Source organism: Physeter macrocephalus, chromosome 2 (assembly GCF_002837175.3).
Source record: "Physeter macrocephalus isolate SW-GA chromosome 2, ASM283717v5, whole genome shotgun sequence".
NCBI classification, from domain to species: Eukaryota; Metazoa; Chordata; class Mammalia; order Artiodactyla; family Physeteridae; genus Physeter; species Physeter macrocephalus.
In genome coordinates, this window is record NC_041215.1 from 87215529 (window position 1) to 87238242 (window position 22714).

Sequence of the window (22714 nt, forward strand, 5' to 3'; positions counted from 1 at the left end):
GGTCTGTAATTTTCTTTTTTTGTGATATCTTTATCTGGTTTTGGTATCAGGGTGATGGTGGCCTCATAGAATGAGTTTGGCAGTGTTCCTTCCTCTGCGGTTTTTGGAAGAATTTGAGAAGGTTGGGTGTTACCTCTTCTCTAAATGTTTGATAGAATTCACCTGTGAAGTCATGTGGTCCTGGACTTCTGTTTGTTGGAAGATTTTTAATTACACTTTCAATTTCATTACTTGTGATTGGTCTGTTCATATTTTCTGTTTCTTTCTGGTTCAGTCTTAGAAGGTTTTACCTTTCTAAGAATTTGTCCATTTCTTCCCGGTTGTCCATTTTATCGGCATAGAGTTGCTTGTAGTAGTCGTTTATGATGCTTTGTATTTCTGTGGTATCCATAATCACTTCTCCTTTTTCATTTCTAATTTTATTGATTTGAGTCCTCCTCCTCTTTTTCTTGATGAGTCTGGCTAAATGTTTATCAATTTTGTTTACCTTCTCAAAGAACCAGATTTCAGTTTTATTGATCTTTGCTATTGTTTTCTTTGTATCTATTTCATTTATTTCTGCTCTGATCTTTATGATTTCTTCCCTTCTACTAACTTTGGGTTTTGTTTGTTGTTCTTTCTCTAGTTCCTTTAGGTGTAAGGTTAGATTGTTTGAGATTTTTTTTGTTTCTTGAGGTGAGATTGAATTGCTATAAACTTCCCTCTTAGAATTGTTTTTGCTACATTCCATAGGTTTTTGATTGTCTTGTTTTCATTTTCATTTATCTCTAGGTATTTTTTGATTTCTTCTTTGATTTCTTCAGTGATCTCTTGGTTATTCAGTAATGTATTGTTTAGATTCCATGTGTTTGTGTTTTTTATGTTTTTTCCCTGTAATTGATTTCTAATCTCATAGCGTTGTAGTCAGAAAAGATGTTTGATATTATTTCAATTTTCTTAAACTTACCGAGGCTTGATTTGTGACCCAAGATGTGATCTATCCTGGAGAATGTTCCATGTGCACTTGAGAAGAAAGTGTAATCTGCTGTTTTCAGATGGAATGTCCTATAAATATCAATTAAATCTATCTGGTCTATTGTGTCATTTAAAGCTTGTGTTTCCTTATTAAATTTTTGTCAATTTGATTACTATGTGTCTCAGCATGTTTCTCTTTGGATTTATCCTGCCTGGGACCCTCTGCACTTTCTGGACTTGGGTGGCTATTTCCTTTCCCATGTTAGGGAAGCATGAGTATTGCTACTCCAGCTTTCTTTTGATTTCCATTTGCATGGAATAACTTTATCCATCCCCTCACTTTCAGTCTGTAGGTGTCCCTAGGTCTAAAGTGGGTCTCTCCCATATAGATGGGTCTTGTTTTTGTATCCATGCAATGAGCCTGTGTCTTTTGGTTGGAGCATTTAATCCATTCACGTTTAAGGTAATTATCAATATGTATGTTCCTATGACCATTTTCTTAATTGTTTTGGGTTTGTTTTTGTAGGTTTCACCATTCTGTCTTCCAGGTCACTTAACCGTTCTTCTGCCTCAGTTATTCTGCTATTGATTCCTTCTAGTGTAGTTTTCATTTCAGTTATAGTACTGTTCATCTCTGCTTGTTTGTTCTTTAATTCTTCCAGTTCTTTATTAAACATTTCTTTCATCTTCTCTATCTTTGCCTCCATTCTTTTTCTGAGGTCCTGCATCATCTTCACTATCATTATTCCGAATTCTTTTTCTGGAAGGTTGCCTATCTCCACTTTATTTAGTTGATTTTCTGGGGTTTTATCTTGTTCCTTCATCTGGTACATAGTCCTCTGCCTTTTCATTTTGTCTATCTTTCTGTGAATGTGATTTTTGTTCCACAGGTTGCAGCATTGTAGTTCTTCTTGCTTTTGCTGTCTGCCCTCTGGTGGATGAGGCTATCTAAGAGGCTTGTACAAGTTTCCAGATGGCAGGGACTGGTGGCGGATAGAGCTGGGTGTTGCTCTGGTGGGCAGAGCTCAGTAAAACTTTAATCCACTTGTTTGCTGATGGGTGGGGCTGAGCTCCCTCCATGTTCATTGTTTGGCCTGAGGCAACCCAACACTGGAGCCTACAGGTGCTTTGCTGGGGCTAATGGTGGACTCTGGGAGGGCTCACACCAAGGAGTACTTCCCAGAACTTCTTCTGTCAGTATCTTTTCTCCCCAGTGAGCCAGAGTCGCCCCACCTACCCTCTGCAGGAGACCCCACAACACTAGCAGGTAGGTCTGGTTCAGTCTCCTAAGGGATCACTGCTCCATCCCCCTGGGTCCTGATGTGCAAACTGGAGAAATGTCTGTTTAGGTCTTCTGCCCATTTTTGGATTGGGTTGTTTGTTTTTTTAATATTGAGCTATATGAACTGTTTATGTATTTTGGACATTAATCCTTTGTCCATTGATTCGGTTGCAAATATTTTCTCCCATTCTGAGGGTCTGTTTGTGCCCTCAAACAGTGTATGTGCCCTCCAAGAGTGGAGTCTCTGTTTCCCCAAGTCCTGCCAAAGTCCTGTAGTCAAATCCCGCTAGCCTTCAAAGTCTGATTCTCTGGGAATTCCTCCTCCCATTGCCGGACCCCCAGGTTGGGAAGCCTAACGTGGGGCTCTTCGCTCCAGTGGGTGGACTTCTGTGGTATAATTGTTCTCCAGTTTGTGAGTCACCTACCCAGTGGTTATGGGATTTGATTTTATTGTGATCGTGCTCCTTCTACCATCTCACTGAGGCTTTTCCTTTGTCTTTGGATGTGGGGTATCTTTTTTGGTGATTTCCAGTGTCTTCCTGTTGATGATTGTACAGCAGTTAGTTGTGATTCCGGTGCCCTCGAAAGAGGTAGTGAGTGCACATCCTTCTACTCTGCCATCTTGAACCACAATTTGTCTGAAGCAAAGTCCTGGAGTGACACCCCACTGTGTGCAGCAGGCGGCAGGCAGGACACCAGGGCAAGACACAGCAGCAGTCTTCAGTCAGGGATTCTTAATTGATGTATGCAAAGATGATCCATTGATTTTATTAGTTAAGGTGTTGGTGATATTTTAAAAGATGTAGTTTTATATCACTTACATTCTTTGACCTGAAAATTATCATTTGGGCCTGAAAAAGGCATGGTGATGATTTACCTTCCATGAGCTAAATTTCATGGAATGCTGGATAGCAACATTTTTATATAGGACTTAAGCATATGACAGACATATGCAGGGTTGATCTTCCTACAGATGAAGTGGGAGATTCTATATTCTATTTGCTTCTTGTACTCCACAATTGATTTAGAATATTAAGTTTCCATTGCTAAGCACATTGAATGCTATAGTGCAGTAGTTATTTAACTTATTTATAAATATTTCAGTGTCATTTATTCTTTAGGGTGAATAAAGACCATGAGTGCAAGATTAGTAGGGGGCCCTACAGCCAGACTATGAGGGAATCAGAAACCCAATAGGACAAGGGAGGTTCTCCTAAGGGAGGGGGAAAGATATGTAAAGGGAGAGTCAGGAAACCTGAATATAAATTTGACAAACTTTACAATTTTCCTTACTCTCTCCCATTTACATTTCATCAAGATGAAAAAAGAGGTCAAAAGCAATAGACATTGTGTACATCAACTAGTTTATATTTTTCTTGGAGGTTGTTCTTTCACTTGAGTGTGATGCTCATAGGAGGTCAAAAATATACTTTTAAAAATCAATAACTTACTGGATACATGTTTGTATTGAATCGTACAAGTGGTTGGAGCAGAATTATAGGTTCCTAGGCCACTAAACTCAATTAATTAACCAACCACTTAATTATGCCCCTGGATCTCTGCATCTTTTCTTGGGGATATGCCTGCAGGTAGAGAGGCAGAGAAAGTGGTTTCATCAACTTGGAAACACAAGATAGTCTGATGTGCTCGGGCCTGATAGTTTTTGCCTGTCTTAGCAATTCCCTTGGGACTTGTTCGGGTTTCTTATTTGAAAGGCCATAACAAAGAACTAGTACAGGCATATCTTGGAGATTTTGTAGGTTTGGTTTCAGACCACCACAATAAAGCAAACATTGCAATAAAGTGAGTTATATGAGTTTTTTTGTTTCCTAATGCATATAAAAGTTATGTTTATACCATACTGTAGTCTAATAAGTATGCACTAGCATTGTGTCTAAAAAAGCAATGAACATATCTTAATTAAAAAGATACGTTATTGCTAAAAAATGCTAGCCATCATTTGAGCCTTCAGTGAGTTGTAATCTTTTTGCTGGTGCAGGGTTTTGCCTCAATGTTGATGGCTGCTGACTGATCAGGGTGGTGGTTGCTGAAGGTTGGGTGGCTGTGGCCATTTCTTAAGGTAAGACAACAATGAAGTTTGCCACATCAGTTGACTCTTCCTTTCATGAACGGTTTCTCTGTAACATGCAATGCTGTTTGACAGCATTTTACCCACAGTAGAATTCTTTCAAAATTGAAGTCAACCCTCTAGAACTCTGCTTCTCCTTTATCAACTAAGTTTATGTAATATTCTAAATCCTTTGTTGTCATTTCAACAATCTTCACAGAGTCTTTACCATGAATAAATTTCATGTCAAGAAACCAGTTTTGTTTTTTTTTTTTTGCTTATCCATAAGAAGAAATTCCTCATGAATTAAAGTTTTATTATGAGATTATAGCAATTCAGTCACATTTTCAGGATCCTCTTCTAATTCTAGTTCTCCTGCTATTTCCACATTTGCAGTTACTTCCTCCACTGAAGTCTTGAACCCCTAAGTTATGCATGAGGGTTAGAATCAACTTTTACTAAACTCCTGTTATGTTGATATTTTGACTTCTTCCCGTGAATCACAAATGTTCTTAATGGCATCTGAAATGGTGAATCCTTTCCAGAAGGTTTCCAGAAGGTTGCTTTGCTCAGACCCATCTATGGCATGTATAGTCTTATAAAATGTATTTCTTACATAATAAGACTTGAAAGTTGAAATTACTCCTTGATCCATGGCTGCAGAATGGATGTTGTGATAGCAGGCATGAAAACAACATGAATCGTGTTGTGCATCTCCATCAGAGCTTTCAGGTGACCAGGTGCGCAATGTCAATGAGCAGTAATATTTTAAAAGGAATCTTTTCCTGAGCAATAGGTATCAACAGTGGGCTTAAAATATTCAGTAGGACTTCACTGGTGGTGCAGTGGTTAAGAATCCGCCTGCCAGTGCAGGGGACACATGATCGATCCCTGGTCCGGGAAGATCCCACATGCCCTAGAGCAACTAAGCCCATGTTCTACAACTACTGAGCCTGTGCTCTAGAGCCTGCGAGCCACAACTACTGAGCCCACGTGCACAACTACTGAAGCCAGCACGCCTAGAGCCCATGCTCCGCAACAAGAGAAGCCACCACAATGAGAAGCCTGTGCACCGCAACAAAGAGTAACTCCTGCTCTCTGTAACTAGAGAAAGCCTGCACACACCAATGAAGACCCAATGCAGCCAAAAATAAATAAATAAATAAAATATTCAGTAAGCCATGTTGTCAACAGATGTGCAGTCATCCAGGCTTTATTGTTCCATTTATAGAGTACAGGTAGAGTAGATTTAGCATATTTCTTAAGGGCCCTAGGATTTTCAGAATGGTAAATGAGCCCTGGCTTCAACTTTAAGTCACCAGTTGCATTAGTCCCTAACAAGTGAGTCAGCCTGTCCTCTGAAGCTTTGAAGCCAGGTATTAACTTCTCCTCTCTATCTATGAAAGTCCTAGATGGTATCTTTTCCAATAGAAAGCCATTTCCTCGCATTGAAAATCTGTTGCTTAGTGAAGCCACCTTCATTAATTATCTTAGTTAGAGCTTCTGGATAACTTGCTGCAGGTTCTACATCAGCACTTGCTTCTTCACCTTGCACTTTTAGGTTATGGTGATGGCTTCTTTCCTTAAATTTCATGAACCAACCTCTGCTAGCTTCAAAATTTCTTCTGCAGCTTCCACACCTCTCTCAGCCTTCATAGAATTAAAGAGAGTTAGGGCCTTGCTCTGGATTAGGCTTTGGCTTAAGGGAATGTTGTGGCTTTTTTGATCTTCTAACTACACCACTAAAACTTTCTCCATATCAACAATAAGACTATTTTGCTTTCTTATTCATGTATTCACTGGAATAGCACTTTTCATTTTCTTCAAGAACTTTTTCTTTGCATCCACAACTTGGCTAATTGGCAAAAGAGGCCTAACTTTTAGCCTATCTCAGCTTTTGATGTGCTTTCTTCATTAAGCTTAATCATTTCTAGCTTTTGATTTAAAGTGAGAGATGTGTAATTCTTCCTTTCACTTGAACACTTGGAGGTCATTAAAGGATTATTATTGGCCTAATTTCAATATTGTCCTGTCTCAGGGAATAGGGAGGCCTGAGGAGAAGGAGAGAGAGAGGGGAATGGCCAGCTGGTCAGTGAACGGTCAGAATACAAATAACATTTATCAGTTAAGTTCACCTTCTTGTATAGGCGTGGTTTGTGGCACCCCAAAACAATTACAATAATAACTTCAAAGATCACTGATCAGAGATCACTACAACAAATGCATATAATAATAATGAAAAAGTGTGAAATATTGTGACAATTACCAAAATGTGGCACAGAGACATGAAGTAAAGCAAATACTGTTGGAAAAATGGCACTGATAGACTTGCTTTATGCAGGATTGCCACAAACCTTCAATTTGTAAAAAACACAGTATCTGAGAAGCACAATAGAGTAAAAGCACAATAAATGAGTTATGCCTGTAATTGTTTTTATGCTATTCTAAATAGTGTGAAATACTCTGACAGCTGTCAACAAGGCGTCAAATCCAGTGATTTAGTGGCACATTTGTTTCTTTTTTCCTTTTTGCATTTTCTGTGAAGCCAAAACAATTTCTATAGTTTTAAAGAAATGCATAAGATAAGAAAGGGTGAAGTACAGATATCTTGAGAAACCTCTTGCATTGAAGAGGTTTTGATCTCAGAAGCAACATCAACAGCAAGCACATAGGAAGCTCCTGACCACAGGCTTGGAGGCCACTATAAGGCCAAGGGTAGAATTTGAGGGATCGCCAGTCCGTCAAATTTAATTGTGAAAGGAGGGGAAGATGCACTAGTTTGGCCTTCTTGGAACAACTTACTTAAGGGATTTAGCTCATCTAATTACCTTCCTTCATTCCTTCTAAAAATGGGCCCTTCCAAATTCTAAGAAAGCCCCCAAAATGTATAAAAGTTTAATGATTATTATAGTGACATATTCACTTTCAGTAAAATTTATGATATGGTACAGCTGTATTTATGATATGGTATAGCTGCATTTTTGTGTTATAAATATTTTGCAGGACATTAGTACCCCTTGTGTAATCAATGTTTGTAACACTTTTATGCCTCTTAATACTATAAGCTTTGGGTTTTTATCCTGGCTCATAGCTACAGTTCTGTATGTTTGTGAAGTTTGCGTTTTTTTTGTGTGTGTGTCTATTATTTTTAGTGACAGATCCTCAGCTGAGAATGTACTAACTAAATATATTTTTATTGCTACAGAAAATAAAATTTATTTTGAAATAACACACTTTATACTACTTCTAGCAATTTTGAAGAAAATAGAGGGTGTTACTGTATACAATTTAGGATAAAATAACCATTTTGACCTTTCTTTCCAAATAACTTGCATTTCCAATATTTTTTTCTCCTTGCCGATAAAGTAATACTTATTGGCAAATGTAGATTTTGCTCAGATATAGATTTTTTTTTCATGTATCACACAAAAGGACTAGTTGAAGAAGGAAAAAATTCACATAGTATAAAATATGAACACATTTTAATGGAAATGACTATTTTTAAAAATTTTTAATTGTATTAACTTCTTGTTATCTTGCCAACCAAACATGTTCAAGAAGAGAATAAGAACAAAAAATCAGCTGCTTACTAAGAATCAGAAATAAAAATTTGCCAAGATTGCAAATTCTAGATTCAATTTTAATCTCTTCTGGTTACAATTTCCCATGGTTTTACAAGGTGTGCATAAGTAGTTACACCAAAGAATAGGGTAAAGCTGATGAGATTTTTAAGGATGATACAAAAGCTTTGAATCCAGAAATTGGTTTGTCCTCCAGAAACACATTGTGTTTTAAAAATTTTAATGTCTATTTAAGCCAATTTGTTAGTTAAAATGAACTTTGTAGAAAAATTAATGAAAAATTGACTTAGGAGACAATGCATCCCAATTTTTTTCTGGATTTTTCTAAAACATATATATATATGTATATATACACACATACATATATATATACATATCTATCTATCTATCTATCTATATATCACATACATGCACACACATAAATTTTATTGTTGCTCTTGAAAGTTCTAAAATTAGCTCTTTCCTTTGAGTACTTTTACTAACTTTTTGAATTTATATCCAGTCTCTAATTTTGCTCAAAACCCATTGAATGGATTTCAAGTCTAGTGCTATATTCTCCATAGCAAAAGAAAAATGCTTCTCTTAACTGGCTGCTTTTCAAGCTTCATGGTTGTATCGGGAATGTGTTTTAAAACCTGTGTTCAGTCAAAGGCTTTAAGTGACTGTCAAATAAAATACTTCATAGTCAATGGCTCTCTGATACTTGACCTTGGAAAAATATGGAACTTAACATAGACCTGGAGGATAACAAATAATACCAATTCCTCACATTTGTATCATGTCTATAATGTAAAAAGACCTCTAACATTCAATTGTATCATTTTGTTCCTCATAGACATCCTGGGGAGGAGACAGAATGGGTATTAATCCCTTATTATAGGTAAGAAGGTGAAGGCTCATATCCACCACTGCTGGAAAGATAGAAAGCTAATGTTTACACTTGGGTTTTCTGAAGCCAAGTCCAATTATCACTTTGCATTATTAGACTTCTTATGTTTGCCCAATGTATATCAAATACTTTCTTTAACAAGAAACATAAATGTTTACATTTTTACTGCAGCTGAGGGAAGCGATGAGTTCTGGGCAGACCTTGTCTGATTTGCCTCAAATTCCCTAGAATAACCAGTAGATAGTGTGACATAGTACATAATTTAGATTCTTAATACATTCTAAAGGAATGAAGTAATATATTTTCAAATGTCTTTATAAACGTGATGTTTCAACTGAGATAAAAAACCTGTCATGGATAAACAATAAGGTCCTAGTGTATAGCACAGGGAACTATATTCGATATCCTGTGATAAACCATAATGGAAAAGAATATTTTTAAAAGGATGTATATATATATAACTGAATCACTTCGCTGTACAGCAGAGATTAATATAACATTGTAAACCAGCTATACTTTAATTTTTAAAAACCCTGTTATCTTGGCTAGATCCATAGCAAGAAGTTATTTATTAGCACTGTGGGTTCTTCAAAGTTATATTTACAGGTGGTTATGTGAGGATGAGCAGGAATAAGAAGAAACATGGAAAAACCATTGCAGTCTTGCCAATTTCTAGGGCATCTGCATAGATGCCAGTTAAAACTACATAGATCCAGTTAAACAGCTTATGTCAAAAACATTCAGAGCAAAGCATAAACCAAGGGTTTCAGATTCATTGCTGTATCTACCTCCAAAAGGCTAAAATATGTGGTATGGCTAAGATAATTAAGGGTGCTGAGAGATTCATTTAGTTAGTTGAAAGCATAAAAAATGGATTCCTGCTGGAGTCAATGTCATATTTTAGTATGTCTCGTAAAAATAAACTTGTTTTGCTTGTAAAACATAATCGTTGTTAGTGCAAACTCACTTATTTTGACATTTAACTCTACATTCTCCTGTTTTGCTAAATATATTTCTGAAGGGGATTTAGAAGCCAATTGGATGAAGGAAATAAAAAGGTACAAACTTCCAGTTGTAAGACAAATAAGTACTAGGGATCTAATGTACAACATGTTAAATATGGTTAACACTTCTGTAAGTTATACATGAAAATTGTTAAGAGAGTAAATCCTACGAGTTCTCATCACAAGGAAAAAAATTTTTTTATTTCTTTAATTTTTGTATCTATATGAGATGATGGGTGTTTACTAAACTTATTTCAGTAATCATTTCATGATGTATGTAAGTCAAATCATTATGCTGTACACCTTAAAATTATACAGTGCTGGATGTCAATTATATCTCAATAAAACTGGAAGAAAAAGTCAGTTACTTTTAAAAATCCAGAGAAAATCTAAGATTCCATTATTAAATATGATTCCATTTTAAAACTCAGTCCTATATTAATTTATTATGATCTGAGAGGATTTTCATAGTTGAAGAGATGAGGCAATGCAAACAGAGATGTTTTGATTTTATAGTAGCCCATATTAACACATACACTTGCCTCTCCTTTGGGCTGTAAGTATCTTGCCTTATATGTTAAGGTCATTCAAGCAAAGACTGTCATTTCTGAATATTTTGGGGTTACATAAATGCCTATTATTGCCAAGAGTCCTATCAAAGAACAAAACAAAATGAAAACCTGACACCTCCTCACTCTAACACACTCTGAAAAATGAAGATCACAAAAACATTCCAAGCAGCATGATGCTATACCTATTCCAAGACTTGACCTTTTGTGTTGGATGTATTTTAATCTCTAGTATTCAGATATCTGAGTCACTTGTTTACCAGGCTCTGAGGATGAAAGAGGAGCTAAGTAGCCTCACAAAACAAAGTGCCTCTACCCTGAAATTCAGATGTCAAAAATCACTGCATGCCGGGAGTTTCATTATCAGTTAACAGTCACCTTTCTAGAAAATTCAAGAATAAGGTAGTGAACTTCAAAAACATCGGGCCTCAATTTCATTGAATTCATGATAGTCTTTGGTTTTAAATCAATAAAAGGGTAATACAAGGGTAATTATGGGTAATACAAGTCATGGTATTATTTGGAGATCTAACAGTAATTTTCAAGAGTTTCTGGGATTTATTAGAGTTTTTTTTTTTTTTAGAGTTTTTTGTTTAAGTCACTAGTGAAGCACCTTCATTCTGATATATTCCTTTTTTAAATTAAGGAAAAATTTATGTACAAATCTTAACAGTATAAATCATGAACACATTTGTGTAACTAACACTCAATAAAGATAAAGAACACTTCCATCACCCCCAAAAGATTCCTTTACTCTCTTCTAGTGAATCCTACCCCATATAGGCAGGCCCCCATGGTTCAGATTTCAATCACCATGGATTAATTTTGCCAGTTTTTGAACTTCATATAGAGGGAATCATATAGTATCCATTTTTTGAGGTTCACTGTGGTTCATATTATTGGTCCATTTCTTACTGTATGACATTCTTTTGTATGACTATACTATGATTTACTTATGCATTTCTATTTTTGATGCACATTTGCACTTTTTCTAATATTGGGCTATCATAAAAGTAATACCATTACAACTACTCCTACATAAGACAGTTGGTGAGCATAAGCATTAATTTATGTAGGTTATACACCTATGGGTGGACATGCTGGGTCATAGGGGATAGTAAGTTTAACTTTAATAGATGCCAACCAGTAGTTTTCCAGATGCATTGTAATGATTCATACTCCCACCATCAATGCCTGAGACTTCCAGTGGCTCCACATCCTCAGTAACACTTAATATTGTCAGTCCTTTTAATTTTAGCCATTCTGGTGAGGGCGTAGTGGTACCTCATTGTGCTTTTAATTTGCAATTCTTTGATAAGTAATGAAAATGAGCATACTTGTACGTACTTACTACCCATTTGTGTGTTTTCTTTTATGAGGTGTCTGATCAAATTGGGCTGCTTTTCTTTTTATTCCTGATTTGTAGCAATTCTTTATGCAATCTGGTACAAGCCTGTAGCCAGACATTTGTAGTACAAATATTTTCTCTCAGTCTACGGATTGCCTTTTCTTAATAGTATCTTTGGAAGAGCAGAAATTTTGAATTTTGCTTTTTCCACTTTACAAATTTTTTCTTTTATAGGTAGTGCTATATGTGTCTTCACTAAGAAATACTTGCTTACCCCTAAGATTAGAGAGACATTCTCTTGAGTTTTCCTGTAGAAACTTTAAAGTTTTGTGTTAAGCCTGTGGTTAATCTTGAATTTAATTTTTATACATGGTACAGGTAGAGGACAGGTAGGTTCCTTTTCTTCCATACCTATAATGTGTTGTTCCACTGCTATTTGTGGACTTCCCTTTCCCCATTTAGCTGTTTCGGTGATTTTGTAGAAAATCAAATGATCGTCTAAGTATGGAACTACTTCTGGAATCACTATTCTATTTTATTGCCTATTTGTCTGTCCCTATGCCAGTAACACACTGCCTTGATTACTGTAGCTTTATACCAAGTTGTGTAATAAGGAAGTGTAAGTCCTTCAACTCTTAGTCTTTTTCAAAATTATTTTGGCTATTTTAGATTCTTTTCGATGCAGATTTTAGGATCAGCTTTTCATCAGCTTCTATAAAGAAGACTATTGTAATATTTAATAAGGATTATGTTAAATATATTAAACAATTTTGGAAGAATTGACATCTTGGCAATATTAGATCTTTCAATCCATTAACATAGTATATCTCTCCATTTATATAGGTCTTTAAAATTTTTTTCTCAACAATATTCTGTGGTTTTCTGTATCAAGGTTTTATATGCATTTAATTAATATATTCCCAAATAGTTTACTATTTTTATGCTATTATAAATAATTGTTTTTAAATTTTCATTTTCAAATTTTTTGCTGCTAGCATACAGAAATACAATTGATTCAACAACCCTGATAAACTCATTTATCAGTTCAAGTAGCTTTTAACAGATTCTTTAAGATTTTCTATGTAGATGCTCATGTTTCTGGAAATAAGACAGTTTTATTTATTTTTATCCAATCTATTCTTTATTTCCTTTTATTACCTTATTGAGCTACCTAGAATTTCAAATGCAATGTTGAACGGAAGTGGTAAGAGTAGACATCCAAATCTTAGAATGAAAGTGTTCAATATTTCACCATGAAGTATTGTTAACTATAGGCACCTTTTGCCAGGTTGAGAGAGGTCTCCTATTTCTAGTTTGCTGAAAGTTTTTATAATAAATGTCTTTTGAATTTTGTCAAATGCTTTTTCTGCAAGTATTGAGATGATAATAGGATTTTTCCCCCCTTTTTTCCTCTTAATATGGTAAAGTACCTAAATGATTTTTGAGTACTAAGTCAATGGAGGTCATGATGTGTACCCTTTTACTATATTGCTGAGTTGGATTTGCTAATATTTTAAGGAATTTTATATCTAGGTTCATGACAGATATGGGTGTACAATTTTCTTACTTGCAAAGGCTTTGTTAGTTTTTGTCAGGGGTTATATTGACAATTTTCCCTCTTCTTCCATGTCATGAAAGAATTTGTGTTAAGACTGGCATTATTTTTTCCTGAAAAGTTTGAGAGAATTCACCCTCTCTCAGCTGAACTGAGAATTAAGAATTGAAATGAGAATTAAGAACTGAAGCCATTTAAGCCTGGAATTTTCTTCATGGGAAGAGTTTAAACTACAGTGTTTAAAAACAGATATATGGATATTCAGATTACAATTTTTTTCTTGTGTCTGTTTTGGTAATTTGTATCTTTCAAATAATTTGGTAATTTCATCTGAATCATTAAATTTATATTGTATATAACATTCTTTATCCTTTTGATATATATAGATCTATAACGATACCTCTTCTTTCCTTTACAATTTATGCTTTTTTTTCTCTTTTTGATCCTGCTAGTAATTTTATTTTATTTTTTTCAGAGAACCAACTGTTGTTTTTGTTAATTTTTGCTATTGTTTGTCTTGTTCTATTTCATCGATTTCTGCTTTTATATTTATTACCTCCTTCCATCAACTTATTTTGGTTTAATTTTCTTAACTTTTCTTAGCTTACTCAGTAAGGTAGAAACATAGATAATTGATTTATACATTCTTTTCTAATATAAGCATCTAAAGCTATAAAATTTTCTCTTAGCATTGCTTCAGCTGCATCCCACAAATTTTCATATGTTGTGTTTTCATGGTCATTCAATTAAAAATATTTTAATATTTCTTCTTAACCCAAGAAAAGTCCTTTTATCTTTTCCTGGTTCTGTTTTTTTCATCTCTAATGTGAGAATGTTGTTATTAAAGATCTCTAAGTCATTTTATATTTACCATTGTCTGATGATTGGTTGAGTAACTAAAATTATAATTTTTAATTGGCCATAGCACGCAGCTTGCCTTTAGAATTGAACAGATTTTAACATTTGGTCTTTTATTTTTAAGCACAAAATGTATTAAAATATTTTTTAAAGACATTTTCAATGTGAAAATACTTGAATTTCGAAGATGTTACTTAGTAACTTTCTCTAGGACTATGCAACGCTATTTCAAAGTGAAACCATATACCTATTGATGATAGGAGACAAAAACCATAGTCATCTAACTATAGTAATGTATTTGGTCTTTATGTTTTCAGAATAAGTGAAACATTAAAAAATAAAGATTAAAAATAAACAACAATGTTGAGAAATCAAATAATCTGAAAATACAGAAATTAAAAAAGAGCTTCTCTAAACGGGACTGTGGCATCATAAATAATGTATCTGATCTTTGTTCCTGGTTCCTGGCACAAAGGTTCAAAAACCCATGAAATTTCCTTAGTGATAGGAGACTCTTTGTTATGCTAATTATGTGACTCATGGCATAAGACCCCTTAGATTGCTTCAGGATAGGGCTGCTCACCAGAGAAACCAATCACATGATTAGAGGGTTGGAATATTGGGGCAGCGTCATCTGGGAGGAAAGGAGGGTTGGAAGTTGAGTTCAATCACATGGGCAATGATTTAATCAGTCATGCCTATGTAATGAATCCCCATAAAAACTCCTGACACCAAAACTCAGTGGCACGTTTTGGCTGGTGAATACATTGATGTGTCAGCAAGGTGACACACCCTGACTCTATGGGGAGAGCGTGGAAGCTTCATGTCTGGGACCCTTCCAGACCTTGGTCTATGCACTTCTTCATTTGGCTGTTCCTGAGTTGTATTCTTTATAATAAAACTATAATTGTAAGTAGAGCACTTTCCTGAGTTACTTGGCTCATTTTACTGTAGTACCCACCGTGGGAGTAGAAACAGAATAAGGACACCATAGAGAAAAAAACATATACTTGTTGTAGAGAACACTGGTCATTCTCCATATTGATGAAATAAAAATTCACATTTTAAGGAAAGACAAGAAAAATTTAAACATATTTTTTTGCTCTGCTCATCTGGGCCTCTTCCCTCCCCTCTAGTGTCCATTGTGCATCTGCATTATGCATTAACCAAACCTCCCCAATGGCAGAAATACCTGCTGAATCATAAAGATCAATTTTTTTCCTTCTGGCACCTGCCACGTAACTCCTTAGAAATTAACATTGCTTTTTGAAATCTTGTAAGGGGTCAAGATGACCCACTGCTCGCCTTGTATGTGCAGACATCTTTGGTGCACTTTATGTACAATGCCAATGCATCGTTTCCCTTAAAGATAGCAATTGGTGCAAAACAGACTGGTCAGATGACCTGGAGAGATACTGGGTCACACCTAATGGAAGTTCTTAACTTAAGTACTCACTTATGACCTTAGTACTTGTATTCTGCCTATTTTACAAGATTACTGTTTCTTGCATTACCAAATGTGTGACTGTGATAAAATTAATGATGATTAGGCAACTTGAAACAATTGACCAAATATACAGTTCTATAAGATCAATGATTATAATAGTGTAACTCTAGATATGGGAAGAAGCAACAAGAGGGAACCATTTCCTGAACCATAAGAGACTAGTATGACAGGAGTTCCAGGGGTTTTTGGCCACTGTTAACAGGGATTAGTCCAGGAACAGTACATTGAGTGGCCTAACAATGAAATTCTTGCCTAACCTGGGAATGAGTATTCCTAGAGCCATGGAACAAATTGGTCATGAAATGCCTCCCAAATCTTGGTCGAAATTAAGACCTAAAGGTAAGGGATTGTAAAATAAAGAATGTTGCCCACCATCCAGTTCTACAAGAATCAAGTCATTAGGCACTGAAGTTGCTGACTTACAACACACCCTGAAAGGAATTCAGGGTGAAGATCAGGATGCGGTGCTTTGTGCTGGGGGAAAACTGACAGAACTGGCCTTTGGATAATTAGATATTTTCAGGAGAAATTTCTTGTGACCTTGGATTCTTGCATCTTCCCATACTTAGAAAAGCACTAAAACCATTAACTAAAATGTCTGTTCCTTGTGACTAGCAGCAACCTTCTACTGAGATGTGTACTTGATTGCATGCACCCCTTTTGTGGAAATCACATATATACTGGCCTCCCCCTTTACCTCTTCAGAACAGTTCTCAGAACTCTCTGAGAGACTGTCTCCCAGGTTATAATCTTTATTTTGGCTCAAATAAAATTTTCCATTTCTTTCTTAGATTGGCTATTGATTAATTTTTTGTCAACAATATCCAGGCTTTCTTTTTCACATAACAATAGATTTTTGCAGTTAGGTACATGTTCACCCAGCTAAAAACTATATTTCTCAGCCATCCTTGCAACTATGCATGTATAACTAAATTCTAACCAGCAAGATGTATGCAGAAGTGTTATAAATCCTCCCTTTCTCTTTTTATGATGAAAGCTATTTGCTACCTCTGCAAACCCTAACCCTAACCCTAACCCTAGCATTTTACCTTTTAACAGCAGATAGCGACTCATTTGTTAATCTCTCTCTTGAGATTGGCATCTGAGATCCAAGACTTGGCCCTCTTTAAAACATGTATTATACTGCATAGGATTATTTAATACATTTATTTGAAAGATTAATAAATTCTGCCTGAAGTCCCAAGAATATGTTGTGGCCAAGTTGGTAATAGCAAGTCACAAGGCCTGGATTCTTTACAGAGAAGATGTATGTCGATATGCACAGTCACTATTTCCAAAAACATTTGCATAGACACAGAACATGAAAGAGGCACCTGTAGGAAAAACTCCTCCATCAGGGCCATGGTCCATCGGTGGTGCAGCTGCCAGGATTTGGCTGGATGACTGATGTCTGCTGCATGGAGGATCAGGGACATGGTTTTGGCTTTGTCAAGCCTGTCAAAACAAGGACATGCTCAAATTATCAGAACAAAGTAACCAATTACAGTCTCCTCTGAGTCCAAGCCCACATACCTTTAACATGAAAAATAAAAAAACCTACCCTTCAGGCTGCTGCAAACTGTTTCTTATATTTTTAATTTGCTGGAAGTGACCCGACATGTCTGTAGACAAAACCATTTCAATCACTAGGTTCCGAAGATCCCTGTGGAGTCATCAAAAGCAGAAAGGTTTGTTTGGCCCCTTTTTGTTCTCAAGTGAAATATTTCCTTAATATTGCAAATTACATTTTATTTTTTCTAATGGTATGAGCACAAAAGATGCTACATTTTAAATGTAAAAGAGCTTACAGAAGTTCGGCTTTAGAATGTTGCCAGGAGAGTGATTTGTGAATGATGCTGTGCAACATCTCCTTTTAAAGAACTGGATGCTTTCCCTCCCACACCTACATCCCTCCCCCACTCACAATTTCTAAATATTATTTTTAGAAATAATAATATCAGAAAGAATCCTAACCAATTTTAAATAAAAAACTATTCTAAAGGCAGAATTTGTAATTAAGAAAACCACCACCATTTATTCAGTATTTATTCAATCAAGGCAGTGTTCTAGGTGCTTTTATGTGAGGGGGTACTATTATTTTCCACCAGAGGGGATTGAGTTGTTTGCTAAGTCACACAACTAGTACATAGCAGAGATAAGATTCACCCCCAAGAGTTCCCACTAGCAAAGCTGGCACTTGGATCACTCCACTGTACCAAGCTTCCATCATGGGAACTCCAGAGAAACCAAGACTATAAATGAGCGGGAATTCTCTGTTTAAGCTCTGGGGACCCCGATCCTACATATCATAGACAGAGCTACTGATACTGTTAAAATTTTAACCAAGACACTGCAAATACAGTGAACATATCACAAAGCCTATGAATGAATAACTCATTCTCACAGTAAGCAGGAGATGAGTAATGCCAGTAAAGGCTTGCATGTTCTACAATTCATTGCTTGCTCAGTACAGATAGGTAAAAAAGTCACTTATACTGGAAATGATATTTTATTTCATTCTGTGGCCAGTAGAGTAAGCTAAATTACAGGTGTATGGTAAACCTGAATTATGAACTTGTGTCAAAGATATTTTCCCTAAAGATGGTATGATTGAATGATTTGTTTTTAAGAACAACCACATATTGGAGATTCTTGCTGAAAATTATGGGTGCTCAATTCAGTTGGATTTTTAGATAGGAGCAATGAGAAGACAATACTCTGATTACTGTTCATGATATTGGATAGCTTGCTTAGAATTCTTTTACCCAAATATTAAGGGAATGGAAGCTATCAAAGATAGTTAATACTTATTCTCAATTACATTTTTCTTCTAAATTCCAAGACATCCGTGTTACAATACCAACTATACCAAAATATTCATGTTAACTAGGAAAAATGAGACAAAAGTTTTATGAAATCTATAAAATTTAATAAATACTTTGTACTTTGCAGATGTGATGTTAAAAAAGAGACAACAGACCCAAAATGGAGTCCTGTGCTAAGCCCACATCACCAAACCAAGATTTAATACCTCCCCCAGGATTGGAAACTTAAACCAATCAATGTGGAATTACCTGGTCAGCACTAGTGAGGTAATCCACCTGATAGACCCCTGTCATCCCCCAAAGGAAGGTGACTTTGCCTGAAACAATCAGCTCCTTGACAGAATAACTTCCTTGTCTTCCTCTTTCTGCTCATAAAAGTCTGCCATTTTGTACAGTTATTTGGAGCTCCTTTTTATTTGCTAGATGGGATGCTGCCCAATTCATGAATTGGGTTGAATAAAGCCAATAAGATTTTTAAAATTTACTCAGTTGAACTTTGTTTTTTAACAGTAATCAATAAATGTTAGATATTATCAATAATCAACTAATATCAATAGGCAAACTAGTGCAAAAAGGAAATGTTAATTTATACATTTTTCTTGCCAAAATTTAAAAATTACTGCATTTATAGTTACTAAAGTTACTTTAAAAAATAGATTTGCAAACAGAAAACCTACAAACCCTTAAAAAGCTACCCATATTTTATTTTTTTATTTTTAATTAATTAATTTATTTATTTATTTTTGGCTGTGTTGGGTCTTCGTCGCTGCGTGCGGGCTTTCTCTAGTTGCAGTGAGCGGGGGCTTCTCTTCGTTGCAGTGCGCGGGCTTCTCATTGCCGTGGCTTTTCTTGTTGTGGAGCATGGGCTCTAGACACGCAGGCTTCAGTAGTTGCGGCACGTGGGCTCAGTAGTTGTGGCACACGGGCTTAGTTGCTCCACCGCATGTGGGATCTTCCCAGACCAGGGCTTGAACTCCTGTCTCCTGAATTGGCAGGTGGAATCTTAATCACTGGGCCACCAGGGAAGTCCCGCTATCCATATTTTAATTCTTGGTAAAATAGTATCAAGTTTATACTAGCAAATAAATCTTTTACAGCTTTTTGGAAACTGTGTTAAATCATATGATAAATCAAATCATAAATAATGTGATATTATAGTATGTGTTAAAAAAATTTGGGAATTCCCTGGCAGTCCAGTGGTTAGGACTTGGTGCTCTCACTGCTGGGGCCACGGGTTCTATCCCCGGTTGGGGAACTAAGATCCTGCAAGCCTTGTGGAGCGGCTGAAAAAACAATTCTATAAAAACACCCAATTAGGATGTTTTGTACAGTAACTTCTTAGCTACTGTACAAAAATATAAAATATTAGAGGAGTAAATTATGAGAATAAATAATAAAGATGTTAAAGAGCAAAGTGTAATAGAAAAAAATCACACTGAAATAGCAACAGAATAACTTTGAGAAGAAAAAAGTTAATTCAAAGGAAAAATAAAAGTAATAATACAAATGTTACCTCTGGGAATGATAATCACTGATGAAGAAATAAATTAATACTGTAGATGTAAACAGTCAATCTCTCGGACCTTAGGAAACACCTCTGCACTTGTGTCCCTGCTTCTACCTTTGTCCTTCTATTTTCCACATACCCAGGAGTGGTGGCTTCACAATTAGATCCTGGCCTTCCTAGGTTGGTGACCCAACTGTGCTATTGTTTCCTGTGGCGTAAAATGAGAGGCCTGAATTGGGTTCACAAAACAAAATGCCTCCTTCCCCTGACTATAGAGCTTTTTCTACAGTTGCAAAAGTGAGCCCATATTTTTTCCAGCCTTGAAAATCCAGGAAGTTTTAATATTTGGAGAAGTAACCATGGGAAATTAGGGCTTGTTTTAAACCCTGAATTAAACTTTTATTTATTTATTTTAAGGCAGATCTTAATTCCAGGTTACTTCTTTGGACATTTCTTTTCACCTTGATTTAAAGAAAAAAACAAAGGCAGAAACAAACCTAAACAACACTTTGATATTTAAATTTGAATAAGAGTTTTTTCAGCCCATTAACTGACTTTTAACAAGATCTTAGTTAAAGATAAAGGCTTCCTTTTTTTTTTTCAGTGTAAGTAGGTCCCACAGAAAATTAGGGATATACTTGCACTAAAAAATGTCTATGTTTATCTGAAATTTATATTTAACTGGATGTCCTTTATTTTTATTTGCTACATCTGGCAAGCCTATAGTCAAATGAAGGGGATGATGATGACCTGAGGATCAAGAAGAAAGGAGGGAATATTATGCTGAGTAGTAGGGATGCATCTTGTTATTTTTCCCTGCATGGCAATAAGCAATACCATTTCACGTAATTTTTTTTTCTTTTTAAGAAGACAGATGCCTTGGAGAAACATGTAAGATTACCCTTTGCATCTAGGTCATTTTAGTATGTTATATTCATAATTTTTTCCCCAAATAGTGAGTTCTTTGTTTTTTAGAAAAGCTAAACACATATAGAAAAGTAATATATGAAGGAATCAATGTGATGCTAAAATTGTGAATTCATGTAGGACCACATATTGGTACAACTGAGCAGAGCTCCATTCTCAGGAGTACGTAGTTATGTATCTTAAGGTTTTTTTTTATGTGGTACATAATCTTATGGATTGGCTATGATGCATATAGATGTTGAATTGGCCTTGAAATAGTTCAGCTCCATGTAACAGAGCCTGGCTCCTGAACCATCTTCTAGGCACTAATCATCCTCAGAATCATCCAGTCAAAGGGAACTGAGTTTGTTTTGTGAGTAAAGGATTGACTTTCATCTGTTTTCTTCAGTTTACATCACTTAACTTTTTCCCTAAAATTAAATTTCCTCTAGGTTTCCTCTGAAACTCACCTCCAGTCATCTTTGGATAAATTTACCAGGACATTCATTTCTTCTTCTTGCATAAGTCGATAAGCTGCACTCACATGGTGATTTTCAAGGACGGAGCGATCATTATACAAAATGGCAACATCTGATCTAAGAATTAAAAACAAAATGCCAAGTAGAGGATTTCTTTAGACCTCATGAGTGTCTTTGAAAACTACTCAAGTCATAAGACAAAATATCATCCGTAAAAATCCTATAATTAAACACCTAGACTTATGGAAGTACTTAGTTTCCTTTCTTTTTGTTTTTTACTGTATGATAATTTTAAAAAAATAGCATTTATTTTTTAGAGCAGTTTTAGGTTCACAACAAAATTGAGCAGAAGGTACAGAGATTCACCATATATGCCCTGGTCCCCACACACGTATAGCCTCCCCCATTATTAACATCCCCAATCACAGTGGTACACTTGTTGAAATTGACGAATCTACATTGAACATCATTATCACCCAGAGTCCACAGTTTACATTAAGGGTTTACTCTTAGTGGTGTACATTCTATGGGTTTGGACAAATGTATAACGACATACATCTACCATTGTTGTATCATACAGAGTATTTTCACTGCCCTAGAAATCCTTTGTGATCTGCCAATTCATCCTTCCCTTTCCATCCCCTGAACCCTTGGCAACCCCTGATCTTTTTATTGTTTTCACGGTTTTGCCATTTCCAGAATGTCATATGGTTGGTCTCATACAGTATGTATGTAGCCTTTTCAGATTGAATCCTTGAACATTTTAGTATGCATGTGAGCTACCTTTATATCTTTTCATGGCTTGATAGCTCAATTCTTTTGAGCACTAAATAATATTACATTATCTGGATGTATCACAGTTTATTTATCCACTCACCTACTGAATGACATATTGGTTGCTTTTAAGTTTTGGCAATTATGAATAAAGCTGCTATAAACACCTCTGTGCAGGTTTTCATGTAGACATAAGTTTTCAGCTCTGTTGGGTAAATACCAAGGAGAGTGATTGCTGGCTCACATGGTAAGAGCATGCTTAGTTTTTTAAGAAACCATCAAACTGTCTTCCAATACGGCTGTACCATTTTGCATTCTCATCAGCAATGCATGAGAGTTCCTGTTGATCTACATCCTTACTAGCGTTTGGTGTTGTCAATGTTCTGGATTTTGGCCTTTCTAAAAGATGTGTAGTGATATCTCTTTTTTTAATTTGCATTTCCCTGATGACATATAATATGGGGCATCTTTGCATAAGCTAATTTGCCATCTGTATATCTTCTTTGGTGAGGTATCTGTTAAGGACCATTTTTAAATCAGGTTCTTTATTTTCTTATTGTTGAGTATTAAGACTTCTTTATATATTTTGCACAATAGTCCTTTAACAG

The 22714-nt window shown here is 35.6% G+C and overlaps 1 protein-coding gene across 7 annotated transcripts in view; it reads right to left on the reverse strand.

Moving 5' to 3' along the window:
- PDE1A (phosphodiesterase 1A) overlaps window positions 1-22714 on the reverse strand; it is a 278243-nt gene that overhangs the window by 43817 nt on the left and 211712 nt on the right. For all 7 annotated transcript variants that reach the window (XR_008618789.1, XM_024122306.3, XM_024122307.3 and 4 more), the window contains exons 8-10: window positions 21324-21449; window positions 17177-17278; window positions 16950-17070 (exon numbers count right to left, since the gene is read on the reverse strand). Coding sequence is in view for 6 of the 7 variants with exons in the window: in XM_024122306.3 (XP_023978074.1) it covers window positions 16950-17070; window positions 17177-17278; window positions 21324-21449 (349 nt within the window). In the remaining variant the exon portion in view is untranslated. The remainder of the gene's footprint in view (window positions 1-16949; window positions 17071-17176; window positions 17279-21323; window positions 21450-22714) is intronic.